The sequence below is a fragment of the Eumetopias jubatus genome, unplaced genomic scaffold (genome assembly GCF_037043125.1).
Source record: "Eumetopias jubatus isolate StellerSeaLion01/CBP00866 unplaced genomic scaffold, mEumJub1_p1.0 scaffold_3, whole genome shotgun sequence".
In the NCBI taxonomy this organism is placed as follows: Eukaryota; Metazoa; Chordata; class Mammalia; order Carnivora; family Otariidae; genus Eumetopias; species Eumetopias jubatus.
In genome coordinates this window covers 5,190,558-5,213,568 of record NW_028274809.1, presented here as the reverse complement: position 1 = coordinate 5,213,568, position 23,011 = coordinate 5,190,558, and the positions used below count along the sequence as shown (strand labels likewise).

Sequence of the window (23,011 nt, the reverse complement as noted above, 5' to 3'; positions counted from 1 at the left end):
CCAAGTGTTCTGACTATATGTGCACTAGCAATCGAGAAATGACCAAGTTTATAAAAATACCTGAAAGATAATCCCAGAGCTGTGCCACTGTGAAACAACGTTAGGGGTGAGTCAGTTATGCAAGCTAAACAAAACTAGTTTCTTCTCTCCCCTGCCTCACCCGTTAACCAGGATGAATAATAGATGCCTTTTTCTACAGGTCAAAATACCAATTCTCATACAAAGATTTGATAGCTTGTCTCATGAATGCTTCTAGACACCTTGCGATTGATTCTAGAATAAGACTTTTTTAAAAAGGCAATCTGACCTCGAAGATGAGTAGCGATATAATGTAAATATATCAATTTCAATAGAGAGTACCATTTATGATCATGTTGTCACTGTGTAGACCTGTACTCTTCACGAAAAAATTCAGTTCTAAGTAACTCTGAAGGATTTTGCCCTTCCTTTGCAACTACTCCATAAGTACTGATGTACTCAAACTTTACTTTTTGTCCCAAACTATTCATCATTAAATGACTCTTTAATAGCTAGTTAATAAAATACCTTCACTCAATAAAGACCAGATTGTATAGCTGATAATTTCAGATTTTTTATGGAACAAGCTTCATTAACAGTGAATTTTTAATTCGCAAGTGTCAAATTCCCTAATGCATATTTAGAGGAGGAGAATGCTTAGAATAAAATTGAAATTCTTCCAATTGTCCTTATTCTTAGGCACGGCTTCAGAATTATCTTGCAGAATGAGAGGAGGGCTTTAAAAATTAATTAGCAAGTAAGCTCTCTTCTTATTTTTTTCAGCAACAAGTTAGAAGTTTTGGGGTGCAAGCAGAGCAGTAGGGCAACCGGTGGCCTTGTGGGTTGTGTTCCTGGAAACATTTAGATGGAGGCCGTGCAGGTGGTTTACTGGGAACAGCACCCACAGGGACGGAGGAAGAGAAGCAGCACTGGGCAGAGAAGCTAATGTAACTGAGCTGTGATGCAATCAGATGTGAGCTGTCAGCTGACACCACAGGGAGCCCAGGAGCTAGGAGAACCCTTCAGAAATGTCCCAGTGAGGGAGCTGGGTCTTTGTACCTGAACATGGCTATCCCTGAATGCAGCTGCCTGGGGTCGGCGGTGGGACTTTGCATGGAGCAGCTCATTTAGACCTGGAATAATTCCTAGGGGGCAATTAGGTGAGGGGTCAACACAACATACCGGGTAGCTGGGGACTGAGCTGGGGACTACAGTGGAATGGGTTGTGCCCAGAGTGAGCAGGAAGAGGTCTCTCTTCTTTTGTTCACAGCAATGGAACATGGTTAAGGAGAGGGCCAAAGACGGATCGGGGGGGGGGGGCAGTTGGAAGACTTCTGCTGATCATTGTGTGGGAGATGAGCCTTGAAAAAGGGGCAATTGCCTCCAGCTGGGTGACTGCAATCATGCAAAGCATTTTTAACAAAATGTTGGCCTTCATCACAAAATGTTGGCTTTCATAAATACAAAATGTTGCATTTATGTGGAATTTGGGTATTTTTTTAAATTTAAATTCAATTAGCCAACCTATAGTATATCATGTTTCAGATATAGAGTTCAATAGTTCATCATTTGTATATAACACCCAGTGCTCATCACATCACGTGCCCTCCTTAATGTCCATCACCCAGTGACCCCATTCCCCCACCGACCTCCCCTCCAGCAATCCTCAGTTTGTTTCCTAGAGTTAAGAGTCTCTCATGGTTTTTCTCCTTCTCTGTTGATTTCCCATTCAGTTTTCCCTCCCTTCCTCTATGATCCTCTGTGCTGTTTCTTATATTCCATATATAAGTGAAACCATATGATAATTGTCTTTGTCTAATTGACTTATTTCGCTCAGCATAATACCCTCTAGTTCCATCCACATCGATGTAAATGATAAGTATTCATCCTTTCTGATGGCTGAGGTAATAGTTCATTGTATATATATACCACATCTTCTGTATCCATTCATCTATCGATGGACAAGCGACTCATTTTAGACCCAAAGACACCTCTAGATTGAAAGTGAGGGGGTGGAGAACCATTTATCATGTTAATGGACATCAAAAGAAAGCTGGGGTGGCAATCCTTATATCAGAAAATTAGATTTTAAACCAGACTTTAGTAAGGGATGAAGAGAGACACTATATCATACTTAAAGGGTCTATCCAACAAGATCTAACAATTATAAATATTTATGCTCCAAACTTGGAAGCAGCCAAATATATAAACCAATTAATAACAAAATTAAAGAAACATATTGATCATAATACAATAATAATAGGGGACTTTAACAGCTCACTCACAGCAATGGATAGATCATCTAAGCAGAAGATCAACAAGAAAACAAGGGCTTTGAATGACACACTGGACCAGATGGACTTCATAGATATATATGAGGGCATTCCATCCTAAAGCAACAGAATACACATTCTTCTTGAGTGCACATGGAACATTCTCCAGAATAGGTCACATACTGGGTCACAAATTAGGTCTCAGCCAGTACCAAAAGACTGAGATTATTCCCTGCATATTTTTAGACCATAATGCTTTGAAACTTGAACTCAGTCACAAGGGGAAATTTGGAAGGAACTCAAATACTTGGAAGATAAAGAGCATCCTACTAAAGAATGAATGGATCAACCAGGAAATTAAAGAAGAATTAAAAAAATTCTTGAAAACAAATGAAAATGAAAACACAACTGTTCAAAACTGTTGGGATGCAGCAAAGGCGGCCCTAAGAGGGAAGTACATAGCAATACAAGCCTTTCTCAAAAAATTAGAAAAATCTCAAATACACAAGCTAACCTTACACCTAAAGGAGCTGGAGAAAGAACAGCAAATAAAGTCTAAACTGAGCGGAAGAAGAGAAATATAAAGATTAGAGCAGAAATCAATGAAATAGAAACCTAAAGAACAGTAGAACAGTAGAACAGATCAATGAGACTAGAAGCTGGTTCTTTGAAAGAATTAACAAAATCAATAAACCTCCAGCCAGATTTACCAAAAACAAAAGAGAAAGGACCCAAATTAATAAAATCATGAATGACAGAGGAGAAATCACAACCAACACCAAGGAAATACAAACAATTTTAAGAACATATTATGAGCAAATATATGCCAACAAATTAGGCAATCTAGAAGAAATGGATGCATTCCTAGAAACTTGTAAACCACCAAAACTGAAACAGGAAGAAATAGAAAACCGGAACAGACCCATAACCAGCAAGGAAATTGAAGCAGTAATCAACAAACGAGAAGAGTCCAGGGCTGGATGGCTTCCCAGGGGAATTCTACCAAACATTTAAAGAAGAACTAATACCTGTTCTTCTGAAGCTATTTCAAAAAGTAGAAATGGAAGGAAAACTTCCAAACTAGTTCTATGAGGCCAGCATTACCTTGATCCCCAAACCAGACAAAGACCCCACCAAAAAGGAGAATTACAGACCAATATCCCTGATATACATGGATGCCAAAATTCTCACCAAGATACTGGCCAACAGGATCCAACAGTACATTAGAGGGATTACTCATCATGACCAAGTAGGATTTATTCCTGGGCTACAAGGAGGGTTCAACATTCACAGACCAATCAATGTGATACATCCCATTAATAAAAGAAAGGGCAAGAACCATATGATCCTCTCAATGCAGAAAGAAGCATTTGACAAACTACAGCATCCTTTCTTGATTAAAACTCTTCACAGTGTAGGGATAGAAGGTACATACCTCAATGTCATAAAAGCCGTCTATGAAAAACCCACAGCAAATATCATTCTCAAGGGGGAAAAACTGAGAGTTTTGGAGAGAGTTCTGGAGTTTGGGTACTGTCATTGTATATCCACCATCCTCCTTTCTCCCCTGCTCACAATTTCTGACTCCTTGGTCCAATCACTTGTCCTTGATGATGCAGCCTGTCCCATTTCTCTCCCTAACCCACCTCCTGGAACATGACGAATGTGACCACTGCTGCCTGAGCAAGACCTGGATCTCTGTCTCTGGACAGAGTCACAGATGGACCATAACCCTTAAGGATCCATTCTCCTGAGTCAATTCAGATGAGAGTTTTGGTCAGCTGTGAAGGAGGATCTGTCTGTGCAGACATGCTTCTTTAAACATAATCATGCTTTAGGATGATTCCAGCTTCCAGCCCGAGCTCCATCTCCCATAGATGGAGTTCCTGCTGAGAGAATGCTGTCCTGGGAGTGCACCTCTCCACATGCTCGAAGGTGAAGACCCCTCCAGTTACTGCCCTAGGATAAGCTGCACCTCCTCCCCCACTGCACGAGGGGAGGCTTGGCCCAAAGTAACACTATCTGAATTCTGATTTCCTTTGGGTAGTAAGAAACAATATATACCCAATATGTCAACGTGAAGTGAAAAATTTGAACAAACTCACTTTGGTTAAAGTAGTTATTATTTTGACTTTGCAGTGGTCACCGGGTCTCTACCTTGAGGAAAGACGAGGGAGATCATTTATTTTGAGGAATAAAAAGTCAAAGTTTCACATATGTGAATAACACATAAAGTACCGAAGTCACTAAAACCACCTTTATCTTAATAGGTCTTTATTATAAGTCATAGAGAGGATGATGACCGGTGATCGAGCAACATAAAAAAATATTGAAAAACAGCTGGTAGAACGGTTTCCTAGGAAACGAATGAGTGCGATCTCAGGAGAGTTGGGATCATGCCACCGATTCAAAGCAAAGAAGCCACTTAAAAGAAAATTTCTTTTAAAATACCAAATTCCTTACCTTGTTTTTTTCTTTTGCACCTTTCTTTTCCTTTTCTTTTTTAGGTTTCTTGGGTTTCTTGGCCTCCTTCTTTTTCTTCTTTTTGTTTTTCTCCTCTTCTTCTTGGTTTGCAATAATATCCTCAGTAACCTGGCAAGAAACACAAAATAAGCATTGTGCTTTCGTGGAGCCCGACCAAGATACGGACTGTTTTTCCTGTCTGCAGGAAGTATTGGTGCTGGTCAGTGCCCGCTCCCTCCATGTCCTGCTCTGGGTCTGAGGTCGACCCTCGTGGGGACACCACCGGCTGCTGCCTGCCCCTGGTTGGATTCATCGGTGAGGCAGGAGTTGGACCTCAGGGGGCAGATGGGAGGGAGGCTGGACATTTCTGAACTCAGTCCCCCCCTCCCAATTCAGAGCTGCTCTGGCCCCCAGGGCTGCCATGAACATGAGGGAGGTCATGGCTTCCTCAGTGTCTCTGCCACAGCCAGGGTGCCAGGCCCACCCACACCTCTTCAGTAAAAAGAATCCCATATAATCCATTCTATACAACAGATATTTGCTGAGCTCCCACTTGCTGTGGCAGAGAGGGACTTCTTGGAGATATGAGGCTATAGACCTTAGGTCACATCACTGGTCATGTGACCGAGGTAAGGGGCATAACAGCTCTGGGATAGAGTTTCCTACTTATATTTCCTTAATTTTTATTGTTATGTTAATCACCGTACATTACATCATTAGTTTTTGATGTAGTGTTCCATGATTCATTGTTTGTGCATAACACCCAGTGCTCCACGAGAATGTGCCCTCTTTAATACCCATGACCAGGCTAACACATACCCCCACCCCCCTCCCCTCTAGAACCCTCAGTTTGTTTTTCAGAGTCCATCGTCTCTCATGGTTCGTCTCCCCCTCCGACTTACTCCCCTTCATTCTTCCCCTCCTGCTAACTTCTTTTTCTTCTATTTTTTCTTAACATATATTGCATTATTTGTTTCAGAAGTACAGATCTATGATTCAACAGTCTTGCACAATTCACAGCACTCACCATAGCACATACCCTCCCCAGAGTCTATCACCCAGCCACCCCAAGCCTCGCACCCCCCACCATTCCAGCAACCCTCAGTTTGTTTCCTGAGATTAAGAATTCCTCATATCCCCATAAAGACATATGATACATGTCTTTCTCTGATTGACTTATTTCACTCAGCATAACACCCTCCAGTTCCATCCATGTCGTTGCAAATGGCCAGATCTCATTCCTTTTGATGGCTGCATAATATTCCATTGTGTATATATACCTCATCTTCCTTATCCATTTATCTGTCGATGGACATCTTGGCTCTTTCCACAGTTTGGCGATTGTGGACATTGCTGCTATAAACATTGGGGTGCACCCCTTCGGATCCCTACATTTGTATCTTTGTGGTAAATACCCAGTAGTGTAATTGCTGGATCGTATGGTAGCTCTATTTTCAACTTTTTAAGGAACCTCCATACTGTTCTCCAGAGTGGCTGCACCAGCTTGCATTCCCACCAACAGCGTAGGAGGGTTCCCCTTTCTCCACATCCCCGCCAACATCTGTCATTTCCTGACTTGTTAATTTTAGCCATTCTGACGGGTGTGAGGTGGTATCTCATTGAGTTTTGATTTGGATTTCCCTGATGCCGAGCGATGTTGAGCACTTTTTCCTGTGTCTGTTGGCCATTTGGATGTCTTCTTTGGAAAAATGTCTGTTCATGTCTTCTGCCCATTTCTTGATTGGATTATTTGTTCATTGGGTGTTGAGTTTGATAAGTTCTTTATAGATTTTGGATACTAGCCCTTTATCTGATACGTCATTTGCAAATATCTTCTCCCATTTTGTTGGTTGTCTTTTGGTTTTGTGGACTGTTCCTTTGCTGTGCAAAAGCTTTTTATCTTGATGAAATCCCAATAGTTCATTTTTGCCCTTGCTTCCCTTGCCTTTGGCGATGTTTCTAGGAAGCAGTTGCTGCGGCTAAGGTCGAAAAGGTTGCTACCTGTGTTGTCCTTTAGGATTTGGATGGACTCCTGTCTCACGTTTAGGTCTTTCAACCATTTGGAGTCTATTTTTGTGTGTGGTGTAAGGAAATGGTCCAGTTTCATTCTTCTGCATGGGGCTGTCCAATTTTCCCAACACCATTTGTTGAGGAGACTGTCTCTTTGCCATTGGACATTCTTTCCTGCTTTGTCAAAGATGAGTTGACCATAGAGTTGAGGGTCCATTTCTGGGCTCTTGATTCTGTTCCATTGATCTATGTGTCCGTTTTTGTGCCAGGACCATACTGTCTTGATGATGACAGCTTTGTAATAGAGCTGGAAGTCCGGAATTCTGATGCCGCCAGCTTTGCTTTTCTTTTTCAATATTCCTCTGGCTATTCGGGGTCTCTTCTGGTTCCATACAAATTTTAGCATTATTTGTTCCATTTCTTTGAAAAAAGTGGATGGTATTTTGATGGGGATTGCATTGAATGTGTAGATTGCTCTAGGTAGCATTGACATCTTCACAATGTTTGTTCTTGCAATCCATGAGCATGGAATATTTTTCCATTTCTTTGTGTCTTCTTCAATTTGTTTCATGAGTATTTTATAGTTTTCTGAGTACAGATCCTTTGCCTCTTTCGTTAAATTTATTCCTAGGTATCTTATGGTTTTGGGTGCAATTGTAAATGGGATCGACTCCTTGATTTGTCTCTCTTCTGTCTTGTTGTCGGTGTATAGGAATGCCACTGATTTCTGCGCATTGATTTTATATCCTGCTACTTGACTGAATTCCTGTATGAGTTCTAGCAGTTTTGGGGTGGAGTCTTTTGGGTTTTCCACAGACAGTATCATATCATCTGCAAAGAGTGAGAGTTTGACTTCCTCTTTGCCGATTTGGATGCCTTTGATTTCTTTTTGTTGTCTGATTGCTGTGGCTAGGACTTCTATTACTATGTTGAATAGCAGTGGTGATAGTGGACATCCCTGCCACGTTCCTGACCTTAGGGGAAAAGCTCTCAGCTTTTCCCCATTGAGAATGATATTCGCTGTAGGTTTTTCATAGATGGCTTTTATGATATTGAGGGAGGTACCCTCTATTCCTATACTCTGAAGAGTTTTGATCAAGAAAGGATGCTGTACTTTGTCAAATGCTTTTTCTGCATCTATTGAGAGGATCATATGTTTCTTGTTCTTTCTTTTGTTAATGTATTGTATCACGTTGATTGATTTGCGGATGTTGAACCAGCCTTGCAGCCCAGGGCTAAATCCCACTTGGTCATGGTGAATAATCCTTTTAATGGACTGTTGGATCCTCTTGGCTAGTATTTTGGTGAGAATTTTTGCATCCATGTTCATCAAGGATATTGGTCTGTAATTCTCCTTTTTGATGGGGTCTTTGTCTGGTTTGGGGATCAAGGTAATGGTGGCCTCATGAAATGAGTTTGGAAGTTTTCCTTCCATTTCTATTTTTTGGAACAGTTTCAGGAGAATAGGTATTAATTCTTTTTTAAATGTCTGATAGAATTCCCCTGGGAAGCCATCTGGCCCTGGGCTTTTGTTTGTTGGGAGATTTTTGACGACTGCTTCAATTTCCTGAGTGGTTATAGGTCTGTTCAGGTTTTCTATGTCTTCCTGGTTCAATTTTGGTAGTTGATACATCTCTAGGAATGCACCCATTTCTTCCAGGTTATCTACTTTGCTGGCATAGAGTTGCTCATCATATGTTCGTATAATTGTTTGTATTTCTTTGGTGTTGGTTGTGATCTCTCCTCTTTCATTCATGATTTTGTTGATTTGGGTCATTTCTTTTTTCTTTTTGATCAGTGTGGCCAGGGGCTTATCAATCTTGGTAATTCTTCAAAGAACCAGCTCGTAGTTTCGTTGATCTGTTCTACTGTTCTTTTGGTTTCTGTTTCATTGATTTCTGCTCTGATCTTTATTATTTCTCTTCTCCTGCTGGGTTTAGGCTTTATTTGCTGTTCTTTCTCCAGCGCCTTTAGGTGTAGGGTTAGGTTGTGTATTTGAGACCTTTCTTGTTTCTGGAGAAAGGCTTGTATTGCTATATACTTTCCTCTCAGGACTGCCTTTGCTCTATCCCAAAGATTTTGAACAGTTGTGTTTTCATTTTCATTGGTTTCCATGAATTTTTTAAATTCTTCTTTAATTTCCTGGTTGACCCATTCATTCTTTAGTAGGATGCTCTTTAGCCTCCATGTATTTGAGTTCTTTCTGACTTTCCTCTTGTGATTGAGTTCTAGTTTCAAAGCATTGTGGTCTGAAAATATGCAGGGAATAATCCCAATCTTTTGGTACTGGTTGAGACCTGATTTGTGACCTAGGATGTGATCAATTCTGGAGAATGTCCCTTGGGGACTAGAGAAGAATGTGTATTCCATTGCTTTGGGGTAGAACGTTCTGAATATGTCTGTGAAGTCCATTTGGTCCAGTGTTTCATTTAAAGTCTTTATTTCCTTGTTGATCTTTTGCTTAGATGATCTGTCCATTTCAGTCAGAGGGGTGTTAAAGTCCCCCACTATTATTGTATTGTCGTCAATGTGTTTCTTTGCTTTTGTTATTAATTGCCTTATATAATTGGCTGCTTCCATGTTAGGGGCATAGATATTTACAATTGTTAGATCTTCTTGTTGGATAGACCCTTTAAGTAGGATATAGTGTCCTTCCTCATCTCTTATTATAGTTTTTGTTTTAAAATCTAATTTATCTGATATAAGGATTGCCACCCCAGCTTTCTTTTGGTGTCCATTAGCATGGTAAATGGTTTTCCACCCCCTCACTTTGAATCTGGGTGTGTCTTTGGGTCTAAAATGAGTCTCTTGCAGACAGCATATCGATGGGTCCTGTTTTTTAATCCAATCTGATAGCCTGTGTCTTTTGATTGGGGCATTTAGCCCATTTACATTCAGGGTAACTATTGAAAGGTATGAATTTAGTGCCATTGTATTGTCTCTAAGGTGACTGTTAGTCTATATTGTCTGTGTTCCTTTCTGATCTATACTGCTTTTAGGCTCTCTCTTTGCTTAGAGGACCCCTTTCAATATTTCTTGTAGGGTTGGGTTCGTGTTTGCAAATTCCTTTAGTTTTTGTTTGTCCTGGAAGGTTTTTATCTCTCCTTCAATTTTCAATGACAGCCTAGCTGGATATAGTATTCTTGGCTGCATATTTTTCTCGTTTAGTGCTGTGAAGATATCATGCCAGTCCTTTCGGGCCTGCCAGGTCTTTGTGGATAGGTGTGTTGCCAACGTAATGTTTCTACCATTTTAGGTTACATATCTCTTCTCCCGAGCTGCTTTCAGGATTTTCTCTTTGTCTGTGAGACTCGTAAGTTTTACTATTAGATGTTGGGGTGTTGCCCTATTTTTATTGATTTTGAGAGGGGTTCTCTGTGCCTCCTGGATTTTGATGCCTGTTTCCTTCCCCACATTAGGGAAGTTCTCTGTTATAATTTGCTCCAGTATACTTTCTGCCCCTCTCTCTCTCTCTTCTTCTTCTGGGATCCCAATTATTCTAATGTTGTTTCGTCCTTTCGTATCGCTTATCTCTCGAATTCTGCCCTCGTGATCCTGTAGTTGTTTCTCTCTCTTGTTCTCAGCCTCTTTATTTTCCATCATTTGGTCTTCTATATCGTTGATTCTCTCTTCTGCCTCATTTATCCTAGCAGTTAGTGCCCCCATTTTTGATTGCACCTCATTAATAGCCTTTTGATTTCGACTTGGTTAGATTTTAGTGTTTTATTTCTCCAGAAAGAGTTTCTCTAATAACTTCCACGGTTTTTTCAAGCCCAGCTAGTATCTTTAAAGTCATGATTCTGAACTCTAGGTCCGACATCGTACCAATGTCCGTATTGAGTAGGTCCCTGGCAGACTGTAGTACCTCTTGTTGTTTTTGCTGAGGTGATTATTTTCGTCTTGTCATTTTGTCCAGAGGAGAATAGATGAATGAGAGAACAAAACGCTAACAGGTTAAGAACGTCCCCAGCAAATATACTCTATACAAATCAGAAAAGACCTGAACCCAGGGGAAAAGAAAGGGAAAGAAAGAAAAAAGAAAGAGAGAGAAAAAAAAAACAGAATATGATCAAATATGATCAGGCTAGTGCATAGATCAGTGCCACACACTAGATTTTGGGCGTATTTTGGTCTGTTAGAAGAAAGTGCCTCCTAAAATTTTAAAGGAAGAAAGACTTATACATGTACAAAATAAGGGTTGATACAATGAAGGGATGGCAGATGACTGTAAAGATGAAAATTATAAAAGATTTTATAAAAGGAATTAATAAGATAAGAAGTTGTTTGAAAAAAGAAAGAAGAAGATTAAAAAAAAAAAGGGAGAGAATGTGATCAGGCAGGAGACTAGAACAAAGCCATACACTAGTGATTTAGGGTATATTTTGATCTGTTAGAAGAAACTGTATCTCAAAATTTTAAAGAGAGAACAACTTATATATATATGCCAAAAATAAGGGTATCTACTATGAAGGGATAAAATATGACTCTAAATATGAAAAACAAAAAATGTTTTTTTTAAAAAGGGATTGATAAGATGTTGGTTAAAAAAGGGAAAAAGAAAAATTAGGAAAAAAAACAGTTAAAAAAATTAACTTTGAAAAACTAATGAATCATGGTAAAAAAGCCATGGATTCTATGTGCAGTATTCCCCTAGCGCTGGAGTTCTCCCGTTCTCCTTGATCGGTAAACTTGGTCTTGGCCTGCTGGCTGTTCGTGCTGATCTTCTGGGGGAGGGGCCTGTTGCCGTGGTTCCCAAATGTCTTTGCCGGAGGCGGAACTGCCCCGCCCTTGTCGGTCTGGGCTAAGCAAGCTGCTCGGGTTTGCTCTCAGGAGTTTTTGTTCCCCGCAAGCTCTCGGTACAGCTTTGGAGGACCAGGGTGAGAATGGTGGCCTCCCAATCTCCAACCGGAGGAGCTGAGAACTCGGGGCCCCGCTCCTCAGTGCGCCCCCAGAGAAAAGCAGTCACTCCCGTCTCCCCGGTCTCCGGCCGCACTCCGTGCTCACCCGGCCTGTGACCGAGCGTTTCTATCTCTGGCACCCGACCCCGTGTGGAGTCTCCAAACCCAGCAGATCCCTGTGGTGCGCTCCCGCGCCGCCCCTCCCGGGGGAGGAAGGGGAGTCTCCCTGGATCTGCCGCTTGTTGGGTCCCTGCTGGAGGAGCAGTGGCCCGACTGGGCCGCGGATCACAGTTTATGGCCACCCCGAGCTGAGAGTCCGCGCCTCGGCTCTGTCTCTGCAGCCGGCTTCCCCGCTCCGATCCCTGGGAGCCCTGCCGCACTCAGGCACCCCCGGTCTTTCTGTGACCCCGAGGGTCCTGAGATCACACTGCCCCATGAGGGTTCCACCCCCCGCTTAGCCACTGGAGCGACATCCCTCCGCAGAGCCGACTTCTAAAAGTTCCTATTTTGTGCTCCGCGGCTCTAGCACTTGCCAGAAGCGGGTGACGGAGGCCCCCTCCCCCGCCGTCTATCCTCCTGTATATCACCTCGGATTCACTTCTCCGCACGTCCTACCTTCCAGTAAGTGGTCGCTTTTCTGTTCAGAGAGTTGTTGCTATTCTTCTCTTCGATCTCTTGTTGAGTTCGTAGGCGTTCAGAATGGTTTGATCCCCATTCAGCTAAATTCCTGAGACCGGACGAAATCCAGGTCTCCTGCTCTTCCGCCATCTTACTCTGCTCCCCCAGTTTCATTTTCTAAAATCAAGTCAGTACTTCCATCCATTGGACTTACGATAAGCCAAACATGGTTCTAAGAGCCTCACAAAGATGAACTCATTTACTGCTAACTGCAGCCTAGGGATGCGAGCTTTTACCAGCCCGTTTTATTGATAAGAGAACAGGGCACAAAGAGTTCAGTCTCGTGGCCAAGGACACACAGCTGGGGAGTGCTGAGCTGGGATTCAAACAGGCGCTAACCATGATGAATTTCACAACATAGAAAGAAAAGAGGCCAGATGTGGAACAACATATGTAAATTTATTCTATTGTACAAAATGCATGTCATTAAATAAAAAAATAACACTCTACAGTTTCAGGATATATACATATGCAGTCAAAGTACACAGAAATATGAGGGAATGACAAAACACCAAATTCAGTACAGTGGTTACCTCTGGAGAGCACGGTATGCAATTAAACCAAAGGGCTAGTATCATTTCATGTCTACTATGTTCTACCAAACCATCCTCCTGGGATCCAGTCTACTTGTTTATGCCTTATTAGTGATTTACTGTGGTGCTGAAGTTTATTTTCTAGTATTCTGTTTTGATATTTCTACCTATGTTGTTCTTAGGAGTTTAGTTCACACTTTTAAAAGTATAAAAGACAGCTTTACTGTGAACGAAGTAGGATATTCTGGTCTCATCTGGACTTAAAAAAACACCATCACTATAGTCATTAGTCACGTGCCCTCTTCCCACTATCTGGAGGCCAACTCATCCCCTAGGCTCCCGTGAAGCTCTCGGTGTGATGAGGCTCAGGAAAAGGGTGCTGGCGAGCATAAGAGGTGACGTATGTGTTGTGCACATTATTTGGTAATAAAAAACGTGTCTCTAGATGGAATTAAAAGTCCCTTGTCCAAGTGGCAATGTTTTCCTTGGGGATCAGGTTCACTTCAACTCATAGAGCTAAATTGTGGCTGCTCAGGATTTTATGTTTGAAGCACTTAGGAAGCATGAGCATTTTTTTGGTCCTTGGAAGTTTGGAAGCTTTCAGAAATGTACCGACAATTTTTTAAAAAATGACCTGATGTATAAACTGTGAGCAGCTACAAAAAGGAGGAACCCTTATTTGTGGAACACACAATTCAGTGTATCTTGTAAATCCTTCTCCATTGTACTATTTATTTCCTCTATATCCTTACTTAGTTTATTTATGTAATACTTTGTTAAATACATTCACGTGGCCCATGGTTCAAAACTTACAAAAGTTCAAGTCGTAAAATGTTCCGTTCCTATGCTGTGAGCCAGCCAGCAAGATCCACTTTCTAAAGCAGCCCCAATACCTTGGAGGTGCTTCCAGAGACACTTTATATAGCTATACGCAAATATACCTGCATACACACACACACACACACACACACACACACATCACTGTGTTATGGTCGCCAACCACATGCTTGAAAATGGTGTGTGATTGGAGTTTGTCTCTTTTTTAAGCCAATGTTGAATTTGCTTTGCTCTTGATTTTCAACTCTAGCAAAATCTTCCAAAGTACACTAATATGTACACATGTATACACACAGACACACAATGTAAACATAGATTGGACATTTTATTCCAATGTCAGCGTCTCGTACACACTGTCCTTATTGGGCATTTTCCTCCTAATAATGTCCCTGGCTTTCTTAGCAGTACATAAAGAGCTTCCCTGTTCTGTTTTTATGGGTGTACTGTGCATGATCTGGCTGTTCTCCTACCAATGGAATTAGGTTGTTTCCAACTGTCTGCTGTTACTAATAATACTGTACACATAAATGCCCACAAATATAATTTTGCAGGTGTATGAGCATATTTGCAGGATAAATTCCTAAAAGTAGAAATGCAGGATCAAGTGTGTGTAGGTACATTTTTAATACTGTCAAATTGCCTCCATTGGGCTGTGCCAATTCACACCTCTGCCAGCCATGTGGGCGACCGCTGGTTTCCCCGTATGCTCTGACACAGTGTGACATGGTGTCTTATGTTTGCCAACTGAACAGCTGAAGAAATGGTCTGTCGTTGTAGTTCTTTTGGGTTTTTTTTAGATGCCAGTGCTGAATTTATTTTGCTGACACGCTTCAGCTATAGCAAAACCTCCCAAAGCAAGGAGTGCGCTCGATTGCCCTGTTAAGTCAGCCACTATATTTTCGGTAAACTGTGGGGTCTGAAGGCCAAATCTGGTCTACCACCTGTTTTCTTTTATAAGAATATAATATATTATAATTTTGTTGAGCATATTTTACATAGTATACATCCTTCCATTCCAAGGGTACGATTCAATTATTTTAAGTACGTCTACCGAGTCCTGCAACCATCACCATGAGCCAGTTTTGGAACATTTCCATCACCCCAGTGTGACCCCTCATGTCCACTGTCAGTCTCTTTCCTTTTCCTTCATTCCTTGCCAGGCCTCTTCTAATTGCCTCCCTGCCTCTATTCACTTTGTCTGGATGTTTCCTATAAATGAAATCACATAATATGTGGTCTCTTAGATCTGGTTCCTTTCCCTTTGCATCATGGTTTTGAGTCTACCCATGTTGTAGTGTATCCCAATTGGTGTTTCATTTTTTATAGGAAATCCAAATAATATTCCATCGCCGGATGCACTACATTTGCCTATCCAGTCACCAGTTGATGGATATTTACGCTGTTCCAAATTTTTGGCTATTATGAGTAATGCCCCATATTCATGTACAAACTTCTTTGCGTGGACACATTCTCATTTCTCTTGGATAGAGTACCAACAGTGGGCTGCTGGCTCATTTGGTACATTTATGTTTAACTTTTAAGAAAGGGACAAGCGTTTCCCAAAGCAGCTGTGCCATTTTGCGTTCCTACCAGTACCACAGGTGGGTTCCTTTTCCTCTACACCCTCTACACTTGTGACTGTCTGTCTTCTTGATTATGGCCATCCTAGTGGGAATGAAATGGTCTCACTGTAGTTTTATGTTTTGTCTCCCTAAAGACTAAGGATGCCAAGCATCTTTTCATGTGCTAATTAACTATTCATTTATGATCCTTTGTGAATTGTCTATTCAAGTCTTTTGCCCATTTTTTGATTGAATTGTCTTCTTATTGAGACACAAGAGTTCTTTGTTTATCCTGGATACAAACCCCTTATCAGGTATCGTTTTCAAATATCTTCCCCCAGTATGTTTTTGTCTTTGTATTTTCTTGATGGCATCTTTTGAAGTGCAAAAGTTTTGAATTTTGATGAGGTTCAATTTATCAATTTTTTCTGTCAGTGTAGTTTTAATTGCGTTTCTGCTTTATGTATGGGGTTGATCATCTTTTTATTTTATTTTATTATTTTTTTTTATTGTTAGGTTAATCATCGTACATTACATCATTAGTTTTTGATGTAGTGTTCCATGATTCATTGTTTGTGCATAACACCCAGTGCTCCACGCAGAATGTGCCCTCTTTAATACCCATCACCAGGCTAACCCATCCCCCCAACCCCCTCCCCTCTAGAACCCTCAGTTTGTTTTTCAGAGTCCATCGTCTCTCATGGTTTCGTCTCCCCCTCCGACTTACTCCCCTTCATTCTTCCCCTCCTGCTATCTTCTTTTTCTTTTTTCTTAACATATGTTGCATTACTTGTTTCAGAGGTACAGATCTGTGATTCAACAGTCTTGCACAATTCACAGCGCTCACCATAGCACATACCCTCCCCAATGTGTATCACCCAGCCACCCCATCCCTCCCAACCCCCACCACTCCAGCAACACTCAGTTTGTTTCCTGAGTTTAAGAATTCCTCATATCAGTGAGGTCATATGATACATGTCTTTCTCTGATTGACTTATTTCACTCGGCATAACACCCTCCAGTTCCATCCACGTCGTTGCAAATGGCAAGATCTCATTCCTTTTGATGGCTGCATAATATTCCATTGTGTATATATACCACCTCTTCTTTATCCATTCATCTGTCGATGGACATCTTGGCTCTTTCCACAGATTGGCTATTGTGGACATTGCTGCTATAAACATTGGGGTGCATGTACCCCTTCGGATCCCTACATTTGCATCTTTGGGGTAAATACCCAGTAGTGCAATTGCTGGATTGTAAGGTAGCTCTATTTTCAACTTTTTGAGGAACCTCCATAATGTTTTCCAGAGTGGTTGCACCAGCTTGCATTCCCACCAACAGCGTAGGAGGGTTCCCCTTTATCCACATCCCCGCCAACATCTGTCATTTCCTGACTTGTTAATTTTAGCCATTCTGACTGGTGTGAGGTGGTATCTCATTGAGGTTTTGATTTGGATTTCCCTGATGCCGAGTGATGTTGAAAACTTTTTCACGTGTCTGTTGGCCATTTGGATGTCTTCTTTGGAAAAAATGTCTGTTCATGTCTTCTGCCCATTTCTTGATTGGATTATTTGTTCTTTGGGTGTTGAGTTTGATAAGTTCTTTATAGAATTTGGATACTAGCCCTTTATCTGATACGTCATTTGCAAATATTTTCTCCCCTCTGTTGGTTGTCTTTTGGTTTTGTGGACTGTTTCTTTTGCTGTGCAAAAGCTTTTTATCTTGATGAAATCCCAGTAGTTCATTTTTGCCCTTGCTTCCCTTGCCTTTGGCGATGTTTCTAGGAAGCAGTTGCTGCGGCTGAGGTCGAAGAGGTTGCTACCTGTGTTGTCCTTTAGGATTTGGATGGACTCCTGTCTCACGTTTAGGTCTTTCAACCATTTGGAGTCTATTTTTGTGTGTGGTGTAAGGAAATGGTCCAGTTTCATTCTTCTGCATGTGGCTGTCCAATTTTCCCAACACCATTTGTTGAAGAGACTGTCTCTTTGCCATTGGACATTCTTTCCTGCTTTGTCAAAGATGAGTTGACCATAGAGTTGAGGGTCTATTTCTGGGCTTTGATTCTGTTCCATTGATCTATGTGTCTGTTTTTGTGCCAGTACCATACTGTCTTGATGATGACAGCTTTGTAATAGAGCTGGAAGTCCGGAATTGTGATGCCGCCAGCTTTGCTTTTCTTTTTCAACATTCCTCTGGCTATTCAGGGTCTCTTCTGGTTCCATACAAATTTTAGCATTATTTGTTACATTTCTTTGAAAAAAGTGGATGGTATTTTGATGGGGATTGCATTGAATGTGTAGATTGCTCTAGGTAGCATTGACATCTTCACACTGTTTGTTCTTCCAATCCATGAGCATGGAACATTTTTCCATTTCTTTGTGTCTTCTTCAATTTGTTTCATGAGTATTTTATAGTTTTCTGAGTACAGATCCTTTGCCTCTTTAGTTAAATTTATTCCTAGGTATCTTATGGTTTTGGGTGCAATTGTAAATGGGATCGACTCCTTGATTTGTCTCTCTTCTGTCTTGTTGTTGGTGTATAGGAATGCCACTGATTTCTGTGCATTGACTTTATATCCTACTACTTGACTGAATTCCTGTATGAGTTCTAGCAGTTTTGGGGTGGAGTCTTTTGGGTTTTCCACATACAGTATCATATCATCTGCAAAGAGTGAGAGTTTGACTTCCTCTTTCCCGTTTTGGATGCCTTTGATTTCTTTTTGTTGTCTGATTGCTGTGGCTAGGACTTCTAATACTATGTTGAATAGCAGTGGTGAGAGTGGACATCCCTGCCGCGTTCCTGACCTTAGGGGAAAAGCTCTCAGCTTTTCCCCATTGAGAATGATATTCGCTGTAGGTTTTTCATAGATGGCTTTTATGATATTGAGGGAGTTACCCTCTATTCCTATACTCTGAAGAGTTTTGATCAAGAAAGGATGCTGTACTTTGTCAAATGCTTTTTCTGCATCTATTGAGAGGATCATATGTTTCTTCTTCTTTCTTTTGTTAATGTATTGTATCACATTGATTGATTTGTGGATGTTGAACCAGTCTTGCAGCCCAGGGCTAAATCCCACTTGGTCATGGTGAATAATCCTTTTAATGGACTGTTGGATCCTCTTGGCTAGTATTTTGGTGAGAATTTTTGCATCCATGTTCATCAAGGATATTGGTCTGTAATTCTCCTTTTTGATGGGGTCTTTGTCTGGTTTGGGGATCAAGGTAATGGTGGCCTCATGAAATGAGTTTGGAAGTTTTCCTTCCATTTCTATTTTTTGGAACAGTTTCAGGAGAATAGGTATTAATTCTTTTTTAAATGTCTGATAGAATTCCCCTGGGAAGCCATCTGGCCCTGGGCTTTTGTTTGTTGGGAGATTTTTGACGACTGCTTCAATTTCCTGAGTGGTTATAGGTCTGTTCAGGTTTTCTATGTCTTCCTGGTTCAATTTTGGTAGTTGATACATCTCTAGGAATGCACCCATTTCTTCCAGGTTATCTAATTAGCTGGCATAGAGTTGCTCATCATATGTTCTTATAATTGTTTGTATTTCTTTGGTGTTGGTTGGGATCTCTCCTCTTTCATTCATGATTTTGTTGATTTGGGTCATTTCTCTTTTCTTTTTGATCAGTCTGGCCAGGGGTTTATCAATCTTGGTAATTCTTTCAAAGAACCAGCTCCTAGTTTCTTTGATCTGTTCTACTGTTCTTTTGGTTTCTGTTTCATTGATTTCTGCTCTGATCTTTATTATTTCTCTTCTCCTGCTGGGTTTAGGCTTTATTTGCTGTTCTTTCTCCAGCGCCTTTAGGTGTAGGGTTAGGTTGTGTATTTGAGACCTTTCTTGTTTCTGGAGAAAGGCTTGTATTGCTATATACTTTCCTCTCAGGACTGCCTTTGCTCTATCCCAAAGATTTTGAACAGTTGTGTTTTCATTTTCATTGGTTTCCATGAATTTTTTTAATTCTTCTTTAATTTCCTGGTTGACCCATTCGTTCTTTAGTAGGATGCTCTTTAGCCTCCATGTATTTGAGTTCTTTCCGACTTTCCTCTTGTGATTGAGTTCTAGTTTCAAAGCATTGTGGTCTGAAAATATGCAGGGAATAATCCCAATCTTTTGGTACCGGTTGAGACCTGATTTGTGACCTAGGATGTGATCAGTTCTGGAGAATGTCCCTTGGGGGCTAGAGAAGAATGTGTATTCCATTGCTTTGGGGTGGAATGTTCTGAATATGTCTGTGAAGTCCATTTGGTCCAGTGTGTCATTTAAAGTCTTTATTTCCTTGTTGATCTTTTGCTTAGATGATCTGTCCATTTCAGTGAGGGGAGTGTTAAAGTCCCCCACTATTATTGTCTTGTCGTCAATGTGTTTCTTTGCTTTTGTTATTAATTGCCTTATATAATTGGCTGCTCCCATGTTAGGGGCATAGATATTTACAATTGTTAGATCTTCTTGTTGGATAGACCCTTTAAGTAGGATATAGTGTCCTTCCTCATCTCTTATTATAGTCTTTGTTTTAAACACTAATTTGTCTGATATAAGGATTGCCACCCCAGCTTTCTTTTGGTGTCCATTAGCATGGTAAATGGTTTTCCACCCCCTCACTTTGAATCTGGGGGTGCCTTTGGGTCTAAAATGAGTCTCTTGCAGACAGCATATCAATGGGTCTTGTGATTTAATCCAATCTGATAGCCTGTGTCTTTTGATTGGGGCATTTAGCCCATTTACATTCAGGGTAGCTATTGAAAGGTACGAATTAGTGCCATTGTATTGCCTGTAAGGTGACTGTTAGTCTATATTGTCTGTGTTCCTTTCTGATCTATACTGCTTTTAGGCTCTCTCTTTGCTTAGAGGACCCCTTTCAATATTTCTTGTAGGGTTGGGTTCGTGTTTGCAAATTCCTTTAGTTTTTGTTTGTCCTGGAAGGTTTTTATCTCTCCTTCAATTTTCAATGTCAGCCTAGCTGGATATAGTATTGTTGGCTGCATATTTTTCTCGTTTAGTGCTGTGAAGATATCATGCCAGTTCTTTCGGGCCTGCCAGGTCTCTTTCGATAGGTCTGCTGCCAATCTAATATTTCTATCATTGTAGGTTACGTATCTCTTCTCCCGAGCTGCTTTCAGGATTTTCTCTTTGTCTCTGAGACTCATAAGTTTTACTATTAGATGTTGGGGTGTTGCCCTATTTTTATTGATTTTGAGAGGGGTTCTCTGTGCCTCCTGTATTTTGATGTCTATTTCCTTCCTCACATTAGGGAAGTTCTCTGCTATTATTTGCTCCAATATACCTTCTGCCCCTCTCTCTCTTTCTTCTTCTTCTGGGATCCCAATTATTCTAATGTTGTTTCGTCTTATTGTATCACTTATCTCTCAAATTCTGCCCTCGTGATCCAGTAGTTGTTTCTCTCTCCTGTTCTCAGCCTCTTTATTTTCCATCATTTGGTCTTCTATATCGTTGATTCTCTCTTCTGCCTCATTTATCCTAGCAGTTAGTGCCCCCATTTTTGATTGCACCTCATTAATAGCCTTTTTGATTTCGACTTGGTTAGATTTTAGTACTTTTATTTCTCCAGAAAGGATTTCTCTAATAACTTCCACGGTTTTTTCAAGCCCAGCTAGTACCTTTAAAGTCATGATTTTGAACTCTAGGTCTGACATCGTACTAATGTCTGTATTGAGTAGGTCCCTGGCTGACAGTACTACCTTTTGTTCCTTTTGCTGAGGTGATGTTTTTCATCTTGTCATTTTGTCCAGAGGAGAATAGATGAATGAGAGAACAAAATGCTAACAGGTTAACAATGTCCCCAGCAAATATACTCTATACAAATCAGAAAAGACCCGAAACCAGGGGAAAAGAAAGGGCAGGAAAGAAAAAAGAAAGAGAAAGAAAAAAAAAGAAAAAGATAAAAACAAAAAGAGAACAACACCAAAAAAACTAGAATATGATCAAATATGATCAGGCTAGCGCATAGATCAATACCACACACTAGATTTTGGGCGTATTTTGGTCTGTTAGAAAAAAGTGCCTCCTAAAATTTTAAAGGAAGAAAGACTTATATATGTACAAAATATGGGTTGATACAATGAAGGAATGGAAGATGACTGTAAAGATGAAAATTATAAAGATTTTATAAAAGGAATTGATAAGATAAGAAGTTGTTTGAAAAATGAAAGAAGATTAAAAAAAAAGAAGAAAAAATAAAGGGAGAGAATGTGATCAGGCAGGAGACTAGAACAAAGCCATATACTAGCGATTTACGGTATATTTTGATCTGTTAGAAGAAACTGTATCTCAAAATTTTAAAGAGAAAACAAGTTATTTATATATGCCAAAAATAAGGGTAACTACTATGAAGGGATAAAATATGACTCTAAAAATGAAAAATAAAAAATGTTTTTTTAGAAAAGGGACTGATAAGATGTTGGTTGAAAAAGGGAAAAAGAAAAATTAAAAAAAAAACAATTAAAAATTTAACTTTGAAAAAAGTATTGAATCATGGTAAAAAAAGCCATGAATTCTATGTGCAGTATTCCCCTAGCGCTGGAGTTCTCCTGTTCTCCTGGTAAACTTGGTCTTGGCTTGCTGGCTGTTCGTGCTGATCTTCTGGGGGAGGGGCCTGTTGCCGTGGTTCCCAAATGTCTTTGCCGGAGGCGGAACTGCCCCGCCCTTGTCGGTCCGGGCTAAGCAAGCTGCTCAGGTTCGCTCTCAGGACCTTTTGTTCCCTGCAAGCTCTGGTACAGCTTTGGAGGACCAGGGTGAGAATGGCGGCCTCCCAATCTCCACCCGGAGGAGCTGAGAACTCGGGGCCCCGCTCCTCAGTGCACCCCCAGAGAAAAGCAGTCACTCCCATCTCCCCGGTCTCCGGCCGCACTCCGTGCTCACCCGGCCTGTGACCGAGCGTTTCTATCTCTGGCACCCGACCCCGTGTGTTGTCTCCAAACCCAGCAGATCCCTGCGGTGCGCTCCCGCGCTGCTCCTCCCGGGGGAGGGAGGGGGGTCTCCCCGGATCTGCCGCTTGTTGGGTCCCTGCTGGAGGAGCAGTGGCCCGACTGGGCCGCGGATCACGGTTTATGGCCACCCCGAGCTGAGAGCCCGCGCCTCGGCTCCGTCTCTGCAGCCGGCTTCCCCACTCCGATCCCTGGGAGCTCTGCCGCACTCAGGCTCCCCCGGTCTTTCTGTGACCCCGAGGGTCCTGAGACCACAGTGTCCCGCGAGGGTTCCGCCCCCCGCTTAGCCGCTGGAGCGACGTCCCTCAGCGGAGCCGACTTCTAAAAGGTCCGATTTTGTGCTCCGCGGCTCTAGCACTTGCCAGAAGCGGCTGACGGAGGCCCCTCCCCCGCCGTCTATCCTCTTGAATATCGCCTCGGATTCACTTCTCCGCACGTCCTACCTTCCAGAAAGTGGTCGCTTCTCTGTTCAGAGAGTTGTTGCTACTCTCTTCTTCGATCTCCTGCTGAGTTCGTAGGTGTTCAGAATGGTTTGATCCCTATTCAGCTGAATTCCTGAGACCAGACGAAATCCAGGTCTCCTACTCCTCCACCATCTTGCTCTGCCCCCCCATCATCTTTTTATATGTTGAACATCTTTTATTATGTTTCAAACCCATTTACCTTTTCTTTTCCGAGAAATGTTTGTTCATATCCTTTGGCTTTTTCAAATACTGGGTTATTGGTCCTTTTTTTATAGAGCTGTAGGAGCTCTTTATATATGAGAAAAATGATCTCCTGTGTGGGTTGCTCAT

The 23,011-nt window shown here is 41.4% G+C and overlaps 1 protein-coding gene across 1 annotated transcript in view; it reads right to left on the bottom strand.

Annotated features, from left to right (window-relative positions):
- The window catches only part of DRC11 (dynein regulatory complex subunit 11), a 156,289-nt gene that overhangs the window by 68,494 nt on the left and 64,784 nt on the right, over positions 1-23,011 (bottom strand). The window contains exon 8 of the mRNA XM_028105309.2: positions 4,755-4,883. Coding sequence (XP_027961110.1) covers positions 4,755-4,883 — 129 coding nt within the window. The remainder of the gene's footprint in view (positions 1-4,754; positions 4,884-23,011) is intronic.